The 11,209-nt window shown below is 43.9% G+C and overlaps 1 protein-coding gene across 1 annotated transcript in view; it reads left to right on the top strand.

Moving 5' to 3' along the window:
* The first annotated feature begins 385 nt into the window (after positions 1–385).
* IFIH1 (interferon induced with helicase C domain 1) overlaps positions 386–11,209 on the top strand; it is a 54,045-nt gene continuing 43,221 nt past the window's right edge. The window contains exons 1-4 of the mRNA XM_075829365.1: positions 386–958; positions 4,930–5,089; positions 6,435–6,596; positions 10,714–10,770. Of these exons, the coding sequence (XP_075685480.1) occupies positions 518–958; positions 4,930–5,089; positions 6,435–6,596; positions 10,714–10,770 (820 nt within the window). The 5' untranslated portion in view covers positions 386–517. The remainder of the gene's footprint in view (positions 959–4,929; positions 5,090–6,434; positions 6,597–10,713; positions 10,771–11,209) is intronic.

Raw genomic sequence — 11,209 nt, 5'->3', positions numbered from 1 at the left:
CCCGCGAGCTGTAAAACCGTTTTGCTGGAGAAAGGAGGGACATGCCCTATCTTCGGGCGTTTACGCCTCTTATTTATGCCCGCTGCGCTCAATGGCAGGGGCAAAAAATTGCAGCGAAAATCGGGGTGCAGGGAGAGGAAAAACAGAATTTTGAGCCAGAATTTCTGCCTGCAAAAAACTCTGTGTGAACATAGCCTTAATCTGATTAATCCATGGACCAGAACAGAAACCTGTTTTTATTCCTACACTTTGAGGCGGTTTTGGTTTCCAGTTTGTGACGCTGCAGTGAGTGAAAGCCCCAGCTGAGAGCGCAGGGCCGGACTTTTCAGATAACCTAAAAGAGAAACGAAACTGAAAATCTTCTTCCTGCTTTCTATATAAACCGAGGAGCTGGGAGATCAGGAGCACAGACGCCAACGTTGCGGTTCAGGCATTTGATTGTATTATCTGCATCGCTGGAGAGAACGCAGAAGCTTTCACAGCGTCTCATACGTATTCTAGACATTGAAACGCAACCATGCAGCAAAACAACAGCGAGGAAATCCACATACACATGATACAAATGTTCAAATCCCGGCTCTGCAGCAACATCCATGTGGGGCCGGTGCTGGACAACATGCACAGTCTGGATAAGGAGTTTAAAGACATTTTAAGGGCCAAAGCGCATACCGAGAACCAAGAAGCAGCCAGAATGCTCCTAGACCGGTTCCTATCTGGACCTCGCCCGCTCGGTTGGTTTCAAGAGTTTGTCAATGCTCTCAGGGAGGCAGTATGTACCCAAGCCGAAATGTACCTGAGCCCTGAAAACCTACCGACCCCCCAACAAGAGGCTAAGCAAGACCACTGCGAGGAGCTGATTTCTTTACTATGTCCAAAGCTGCTGGAAAAGCTGGAACCTGCGGAGATCACCGCGAGCTGCTATCGTGACGGAATCTGCAGCATTGAGGATGTGGACATAGTGAGTTTTTGTAGGGAAAGGAGCGATTTTCTTACAAGTAGAATTCTTTATGGCTTGCTGCAAAATCTGCCTTCCTTAGGAGCAAAATATGCTATTCTCCCATATTGCCTTATAACGAGGCAGATTTACCATTCAGGAATCTTGGAAAGCTGAGTGACAAGCTATGTGGGAGCTTTAATGGGAGCCATATTGGTTGTCATCCAGATAGAATTAAAAAAAAACGGCCTTATCAACTTGACAAAAGAGGAATATTCAAGGCATTTTTATTTACTGGTTTACTGTACATAACCTTTTACTTGTTCTATCTGCGTTACATGTTGATTCACTTTGTTTTATTTTATATTGATTTTGAGCTATATGATTATACTTTCTTCTCCATTTACATCCAAAGCTAAACTCAGAATTCCATTGCATTTCTGCTAACAGAGATACTGGGAGGTTAGAAAGTTAGAATGACACTGCTAGGTCATATTTCTGACTGCATAGTACAGTGTTTCCCAACCCGCAGACGGTTTGAATGCAGCTCTGGATGTGATTGGTGTATAAAATATAATGTAACTCAAAATGACTACAAAATGCATAACATATTTGCAAAGTTATTCAAAAAGCCTATAAACATAATAGATTATTTTGCTGTGGGTGAATGAGAACATTCTTGTTTACATTCAGAGGTGGAAAACCCTGTACATAACTAGTCCTGCTCTCCGGCAAGAACAGATACAGTTTTATCCAGTCTAGGCAATGCTCTGTGAGCTAAACTGCTTGGACTCCAGACAGATACATTGTAGCAAACCATCTGAGCCATGTGAGGGATTGAAACACAAACGATATTAGAAAGTTGTAGAACTTTTCATATATACGGTGATTCAAGGAGTTTTCCGGGACTTTGCTATTGATGGCCTATCCTTAGCATAGGCCATCAATATCAGATCAGTGGGGGTCCGATTACAGTCACCCCCACCGATCAGCTGACTGAAGGGTCCACGACTCTCGTCCCCTTTATTGTTTACCAGGCACAGCGCCGTACATTTGATAGTGGCTGTGCCTGGTATTGCAGCTCAGTCTAATTCTTTTAAATGGGACTGAGCTGCAGAGAGCTGTACCACCAGGCACAGCCGCTACAAAATGTATGGCAATGTGCCTGGTAAACAATATAGGGGACGCGGCGCTGAGTGGGGCCTCGTGGCCTCTTTAATTAACTGATTGGTGGGGGTGCTAGGAATCGGATCTAATATTGATGGCCTATACTAAGGATAGGCCTTCAATATCAAAGTACCAGAGCACCCCTTTAAACTTTATTAACAAGCTGGAAAACCCCTATAAGCCGTTAGGACATCTATAAATAATATACTATGTAATATATCCATACTTCCCAACATTTGAATTCCCATTCGCGGGACATATTAAATAAGCCCCATCCCCGATTTGCTCAGGAATACCCAAAAAAAGCTCACAAAGTAAATTCTGCGAAAAACGGGACGGTTGGGAGATATGTAATCCTGTTTAATTTTAACAACTGCATTATCCACAATGACCAGCAGATGCCGCTGTTTGCAAAAAGATTTAGCATGAAACTATTTTTTTATTTTTCATAATACACTAAAGATTCATACACACAAATGTCAAAAACATAAAGATTATCTTTTAAATAGAATTTCCACATGAAAAACAAAACAAAAAAAGACCTGGACTACATGGTGAATTGCGATTACACCCAAGTCGCAGTAAGGGCACATTCAGACGTGGCAGAATTGCTGTTGAATTCCGCTGTGGACAGTCCGCATTGGAATTCTGCAGCAGCCGTTTACATTTGTCTCTATACATTTTAAGGAAACTTTGTTCAGACGTTGCGGAAAATAACTATGCGGAATTCAGGCTGCGGTGCAGAATTTCCCTCCGCAGCATGTACATTATGTTGCGGAGAAGAAGTGGAGTTTCACTGCGGATTTCAGCCTTTGCAATGCAAAAACTGAAATCTGTGGCAAGTCCGCTGTGATATCTGCAACGTCTGAATTACCTCAAATATGCAAATGTTGGTGCAGATTAGTTGCGTAATTGCCCCGAATCTGCACCAACGTTTGCAGCGGAAAAATTCTGCCACGTCTGAACATGGCCTAATATGGCAGAACGGCTATGACACAACCCACAAGTTGGCATTACCCATGTCTTAGAGCCGGGGTCTCAAGCACGCGGCCCGCAGGACGCATACTTCCCCTGAGGCTGTCATCTGCGGCCCGCGGAACATAGAGCCGCTAGTATCAGCTCTGCTCCGGGACTCTGTGGAATTCCCTGACATCGCTGTCCATATATGGACAGTGTTGTCAGGGTCTTCCCCAGAGCTGAGTCCCGGGCAGGGCTCTAGTACAGGCTCTACTCCAGGACTCTTTTGAATTCCCTGACATCGGTGTCCACATATGGACAGCGATGTCTAGGGCTTCCCCAGAGCTGGACAGTGATGTCAGGAGCACAGCTGGAGTCCCAGGCAGAGTGCTAGAAGTGCTCTGCTCCGGAACTCTAGCTCTGGGCAAGCCCCTAACATCACTGTCCATATATGGCACTGTGGCGGCATCTACAGAGGGCACTGTGGCGGCATCTACAGAGGGCACTGTGGCATTATCTATGGGTGGGTGTGTGGCAGTATCTATAGAGGACACTGTGGCATTATCTAGGGGTATGTGGCAGCATCTACCGAGGGCACTGTGGCAGTATCTACCGAGGGCACTGTGGCAGTATCTACCGAGGGCACTGTGGCAGTATCTACCGAGGGCACTGTGGCAGTATCTACCGAGAGCACTGTGGCAGTATCTACCGAGGGCACTGTGGCAGTATCTTTCGAGGGCACTGTGACAGTATCTTTCGAGGGCACTGTGGCAGTATATACAGAGGGCTCTGTGGCAGTATCTACAGAGGGCTCTGTGGCACTATCTTAAAAGGGGCTGCCCAATCTTGACATTTGTGTGTCTGCCAAACGCTGCCAACTGAGCCGCCGGACTGGATTTAGCGACACTTAAAATGGAAAACTGGATTGTTGAATTGGGGCCCGTCAACGTCTAATTTTGTCTATATGTGGCCCACTTACCCGGCCGACTTACCCGGCTGAGTTTGAGACCCCTGCCTTAGAGTCGTCCTCTATTGTCAAGTTTATAATTCTCTCTGGGGATTTCTTAGTTATATATAAATGGGAAACTTTTTCCTAGAGTCCTGGAAAGCTCCCATCGCATACGTGAAGTTATCCTTAGGGCCCCATCTACCAGATGGATGCCAAAATGCCAGTATGCATTGGCATACTTTTTTATTTTTAAACTGGATTGGAAAGTTTGCCCTGCACCACTTTTTGTATACAGCACGGTATACTTTAAAAAAAAAAATATTATGCGTGCCTATGAGCGACATATGTCACTGTTTGCCTATACAGTGGCATATGTTGGAGGCTTCCGTCACAGGTATATGCCGGGAAATACTCAAACGTGATCCTTGCCCTACTCTAGGGATCAGAATCAAGAAATTGTCTCATGAAGACCACTCTCCAACCCCGGGCAAGAAAGCATTAATTCCGGCCATTCTAAAGAATGGGAGACCATGTAATGTATGGATGGGCCGGGTCCGCTAGGGTGGGGTCTGCTTTGACAGAGCAGCTCTCCATTGTTGCTGTGGAGGGGGTTCTTCCCTCTATAACATTTATATGCACTAGTAGAGCTGTAACTCTCGACTTATATAAAACATGTGTTCTTGGATAACTTCACTCCCTATGATGATGTATGAGCCTTAGGCCAGGTTCACACAGAACAGTTTCTGAAACATACTTCCAGATATAGCATAAAGACACGTCAACATTCTCAACCTGACTCTGAAACCTCGACCATTCACTGGAACGAAGTTGCTAAAGCGCTTGATAGAGTACAAAACAGCTTCAACTCCTTTATACGTTTTTAAGTCCCCCGTTATATATTCATTACTGTGATTCATTGCAGATAAATGGAAAACCAGGTGCCCGTGAAGCCATCAGAGAACTTCTCCGCAGGATTACTAAGAAGAAGAATTGGTTTAAAGTTTTTGTGGACGTGTTACAAAAACTGGGAAAGAATGAGATCATTAAAGAGTTAACAGGAGGAACATATGAAGAATTTATAGGTAAACGGAGATTTGTACTTTTTTCTTATCTCAGACTTTCCAATCAATCACTATTTTAGAATAAAATAGGCCCTATCAAGTATTGACTCTGAAGGTGGCCATACACATTAGATTTATGTTGGCCGAACCCGCAGATTTTGGCGGGACCAGCCGACCTTCTAATCTTCATGGCGGTATCCTGATCAGGCTGTTAAATATCAGCATGCCCGATCTTTTTGTTCGGAAGAAGATAAGCCGCTGCCAGAGGAGTCCGGCAGCGGCTTTTCCCCTTCTCCCTATTGAAAACTCATGCACGCTTGGCCGGCTCGAGCGTACATATGTATAAGGGAGTCGTTAGGAATAGCTGACGGCCAAACTATTGTACGGTCATCAACTATCTAAAGTGTATTGCCAGCTTTAAAGGGGTTTTCCAGTCCCATAAAATTGATAGCCTATCTTCAGGATAGGACATCAATATGTGATCGGTCGTGGTCCGACTCTCAGCACCTCCACCGATCAGCTGTTTGAAGGGACACTTCTACTGCTCCCACTGAATCGCCGACACATTTGTAGCGGCGGTTCACAGTATTACAGCCTTCTCCCATTTGAAGTGAAGCGAGCGGCCCATTCAAAACAGCTGATCGGTGGGGGTGCTGGGAGTCAGACCCTGACTGATCACAAATTGATGGCCTATCCTGAGGATAGGCCATCAGTTTTATGGGAATGGAAAACCCCTTTAATCCTGAGCAGAATTCCACTGGCGGCTTCTTATGTGCCAGAGGGACTTCCTCAAGTACCAGAGCCTGGGTGTTACTGCTACCTCTGCACCCCTGATAGCTACACACATGTACAGTGGTACACGGGGTCCCTATTGTGGTACACAATGGGCACATGGACTTCTATGGGTGCTGTAGTATGGATGTCCACAACACAGATCCTTCATACGGCAGTGTACATGAGCCCTAACACTGAGCAAAAGCACTCTCTATCTCTGCAGAATGGTCAGGTATAACGTCCACATATGTGGGAACGAAACGCCGTTTTCTCTATTGATATCAATGGGCAGATGTTTAGAGGCGTTCAGCCCCCGTATTTTCAGCCGTTTTTACAACAAGAAAAACGACTGAAAAAAAGGCCGTGTGAACGTACCCTAATACAAATCTAGTGCTGGGTCTGAGTTGGCGGCGCATGACACAGGATTTCCCTTTTTGTGTATTTTGAATCCTTGTGTCATGCGCCGCCCCCTCAGGGGTAGTAGAGGTGGGAACTTGTTTTAATCACATCAAGTCACATGTTCTCACTGTCACACAAGTGACTTGATGTTATCGATCACAAGCCTTTTAAAGGCATATTGTTTCCTTCATAGATGGGATTGAAGAAGTGGACGATGCCCATGTAAAGCATAAAAACAATATCCTAGATGACGGTGTGACTTCTGAAGTGACCGACCAGCAGAACGAGAGCCATGATGTGACGGGCGAGAGCAGCATTTTGGAGGCATCATACTCAGAATGTTCTAATCAGTCAGGTAAGTAGTGAGTCATACAAACCGCAACCTCAGCACCCCCTATAGCAGCACACCAGCATATACGCTTGTGTATACAGCTCCTATGCAGACAGTAGATTATCAATAAGAAGAGGAAGATAGAAGGAAGTAATTCATGACCTCCGGATCAGACTACACACAGGGCTTGTTGTAGTCTCGACCATGACAACACATAGGTCTGCATAGGAGCTGTATACATAAATAGATAGAATTTTGTAAAGTTGCTTCGTTTTTTTATTCTAGATGCGCTATATAAAAAAATATTGCAAAGGTGTACAAAGCACATGGATCCTGTTAGTTGGTCTAAAATTAAATTGATTGACGCTCCACCTTGTAAGGTCAGGGCTACACAGCGCATTTTGCAGATGGGCAACTTCAGTTATGAGATGTCATTTTTTTTTTTTACACTCCATTAGAAGAAAAAAATGTCTACTATAGTAAAATCATTACTATAGTATTTACTAGTTTCTCCTTTTTTCATTGCTCAAAGTTTCAGCTGCGGAAAACAGCCGACGGAGCGAGCTCGCTACCGGATGGATAACCCTATTTTTGGGATTGGTTTGGGTCTCAGTAGTTACAGTCCCTCTGATCTGGCTATTATGGCTTATCACATCTGTTTACCAAAAATACATTTTTTCGCAAACCCCTTTAGATAAATTGCTGAAAAAGTACAGAAATTGTGGACATATTTCTTATATAAAGGGGTTGCTTCACCAAACCATCGTCAGTCCATATGCCCTAGTATGCCCAATGTACCAGCAGATGCTGGATGTTTAACAGAATAAAGTGAAGTTTGAATAGGAGGAAGGAACACCTGAAAAAAACCCTCTGTATACCTGTACATGAAGTGTAAGCCTACAGAGGCAGGCAGAAGTATTGTACGGTAGACTGCTATAGGTGCCCTATTATGGTTCTGTATAACTCAGAACTTGCCATACATATAAAGTATTTGTAGAAAGCTCTCCGCTCCCCTGCCAATGGAGCTGCCCATATGAAGCTTCTAAACAAACCATTACCCCAGGGTCACAAGGTCAGCACCTGGGGCATCAAACTTTACCAAAGCATCAAAAAATACATGATAAAACGTCTATTGTCTTCTCTGTTGCTTTAGCACTATTTACAAAAATCTGAAGCCGCCATTTCAATCTTCAATAAGCAGCAAGGTTAGGGTGAGGAAGGGTATAATGAACCAAAAAGCCCCTTACTCATGTCATTTGGAACACGGCAAAGTCTTCTTAGTTGCATGTTTACTTTTAAACGGCTCCGTACTTGTAAGGGTAGGTTCACACGTCTTAACAAATTACGTCTGAAATTACGGAGCTGTTTTCAGGCGAAAATAGCTCCTGAATTTCAGACGTTTTTGCAAGTACTCACGTTTTTCGCGGCGTCCCTTACGGACGTAATTGGAGCTGTTCTTCAATGGAGTCAATGAAAAACGGCTCCAAAAATGTCCAAAGAAGTGTCCTGCACTTCTTTGACGCGGGCGTATTTTTATGCGCCGTCTTTTGACAGCGACGCGTAAAATTACACCTCGTCTGAACAGAACATCGTAAAACCCATTGCAAGCAATGGGCAGATGTTTGCAGGCGTAGTGGAGCCGTCTTTTCAGGCGTAATTCGAGGCGTAAAACGCCCGAATTATGTCTGATAATAGGCCGCGTAAACACCCTCAAGCTTCATCTGTACTATAGACTAGTAGTTCGGGATGCGTTGTTGGCCACCAAGTGCATAAAGGAATAATTTGCATGTCCCCGCCCACTATCCAGGAATGAGGATTAATTTCCTTGTTATGTGATGGACATCAACATACAAATACCTTCTGATTTAAAAAGGCCCTGCTCTATTCCAAATCCTCATCAAGTAAATTCATAACCTAAACCAATTTGCAATATTTTCCAGCAGATGGCGCAAGTGTCCATGGAAATGTCCATGTCTACTTTTATCATAGAAAAGTTTATACTGTATATGTTCACCAAATATACCTAAAATCAGAGGCTCCTCCCACTTCCTTGACCTTCAAATGTCCCAAAAAGTTGAAGACCTGACAGATGACACACTTCACTGGGAAGGAAGTATGCCACTGGGAAATGGAAAAGTCAATGTAACTTTCTATTTAGACTTCCTATGGTTCCACACTAGACTTCCTACAATACTATTACCAGAATCACTCATTGGGTAATAGGGAATTTTCAATTCCTGCAGAAGACCTGGGCAGTTTTATGACAGCCTGTAGTCTGCAGTTCATTGCCACATTGACAGACAGGAAGCGATCTCTTTTCATTCTCCCGACACTCCGGTAAAGTTACTGTGGGAGTAAGTGGCAGCACAGCGTGATCTCGCGAGATCACGCTGTGCTGTGAGTACAGCTGGACATGAATAAAGAGAAGTGTATGACGCTGATTGGTCACTGATTGGTCAGCGTCATACACTTATCTTTACAACGCCCACTTGGCCAAAAGTAAAAAAACGCCCAGTTGGGCATTTAGAACAAATTAGCATGAAAAGAAAAATCATCATAACTCGGTCAAAAATAAACGTTTTAAAAAACAAAACAAAAACAAACCTGTTATCTACATTACAGCGCCTATCAGATTAGGTAGGAGATAGGGCACTTATAAACTGGTGGTGACAGAGCCTCTTTAAGGGCGGATTCAGACGAACGTGATTTTCGTCCGTGCAGCCCGCGTGGTATTCACGCGGGTCGCACGGACCTATGCAAGTCTCTGGGGCCGTGCAGACTGTCCGTGAGTTTTGCGCAGCGTGAGTCCGCTGCGTAAAACTCATGACATGTTCTATATTTAGGCGTTTTTCGCACATCACGCACCCATTGAAGTCAATGGGTGCGTGAAAATCACGCATGCCCACGGAAGCACCTCCGTGGGACAAGCGTTATTCGCGCAACAGCAGTAAAAGAATGAATGTAAACAGAAAAGCAGCACGTGCTTTTCTGTTTACAAACATCCAAACGGAGTGTCATAATGTTGGCGGCTGCGCGAAAAGCACGCAGCCGCGCATCCATATGAACAGGACACACGGAGCAGACACGCTGCTGCCGCGCGTGCAAAACGCAAGGTTTTGTGCGCGCGCTAAACGCTCACGTTCGTCTGAATGGTTTTGTAGAAATTATAAATTCTCCAGTAGTCCGGTTGGTTACTGTCCGAATAATCCCATGGGTGAAAGCAGTGATCTAAAAAAACAAAACAAAATATAAACATTAAAATATTTTTTAGTAGAAAACTTCCCACTTTCTGTTCTGACTGCAACGGACACCAAGCAAAAACTAAACCACACCCGTCCCACTAACCAAAACATGGAGAAATCCAAACTGTGAAAGGACACTACTCATCTGACAATTTTTTGGGAAATTACTCAGCTGACTATAAAAGTTATTAAATGTTTGCTTTTCGTGGTTTTTTTTTGCAATTATTTTTAGGTTTTCTCTTCTTTTAAATCGGGAATTTGCTATTTATGTTATTTCTTTAGCTCAGCTTAAAAAGTGGAGTCTCACTTTAAGGCCTTATATACACTAACGTGTTTCACGTCCGTAATACGCGGGTGAAAATCACACGCGTCGCACGGACCTATGTTTGTCAATGGGGCCATTCAGACAGTCCGTGTTTTTCACGCAGCGTGTGTCCGCTGCGTGAAACTCGCTGCATGTCCTATACTTGAGCGTTTCTTGCGCATCACGCACCCATTGAAGTCAATGGGTGCTTGAAAATCACGCGCAGCACACGGACGCACTTCCGCGTGCTGCGCGTGATTCGCGCAACAGTTGTTCAAGAAATGAAGGGGAAAATAAAACCACCTCCTTCATTTCATTTTCTAAACATCAAAACCGCATGTCATAAGGATGCCATATGCGCGAAAATCACTCAGCCACGCACCAAACACTGATGACACACGGGACTGCAACGCACACGTTCGTGTAAATAAGGCCTAAGTAAACCACATAAACTGATAGACCATAATCACGATTATTTTCCGTTTTCAGATTAGGTAATTGCTCCTCATTTCTCTTGCACCACTTTTGATAAATCGTCCCCAAAGATTATCTCTTGCCAGGCCATTAATTACAATCAAATTATTTTTGGTTTCAGACTTGGATGCAAGTTTTAACAAATCAACAGAAACTCCCGAATGCTTCAGTGAGTCAGGTAAAATTTAATATAATCATTTTCCAATTTCCGCTTCAAATTACATTCGATGTTTTGGGAAGATCACAAGAAGGTCATTGAGGTTTATAATTATCCAGGATCAATCTACAAAAAGCAAAATTATTATTTCCTATTAACGAAGAATTCTTCCCAATACCAGGGTTAGACTGAGATACTACATGTGAACGAACCATTATAGGTTTTGGGAAATAACCATTCAAAAGCCTAATACCCAGCAGGTAGGCCCTTTATTATCTGGCCGTACCGGTGGCTCTTATTGCTAGCCTGACCTTGGGTTAGGAGTCTCCTAACTTCAATATGGGCCCAGTCCAGGTAACAGTCTAGAGCAGTGTTTCTTTACTCCAACCGTCAAGTACCCTGACAGTTCATGATTTAAGGTTCAAGGAATTCCCATGGAGAGAACATTTGTGGCAATTTC

This window comes from Rhinoderma darwinii, chromosome 6 (genome assembly GCF_050947455.1).
Source record: "Rhinoderma darwinii isolate aRhiDar2 chromosome 6, aRhiDar2.hap1, whole genome shotgun sequence".
NCBI lineage: Eukaryota > Metazoa > Chordata > Amphibia > Anura > Rhinodermatidae > Rhinoderma > Rhinoderma darwinii.
This window is presented reverse-complemented; position numbering and strand designations above follow the sequence as displayed.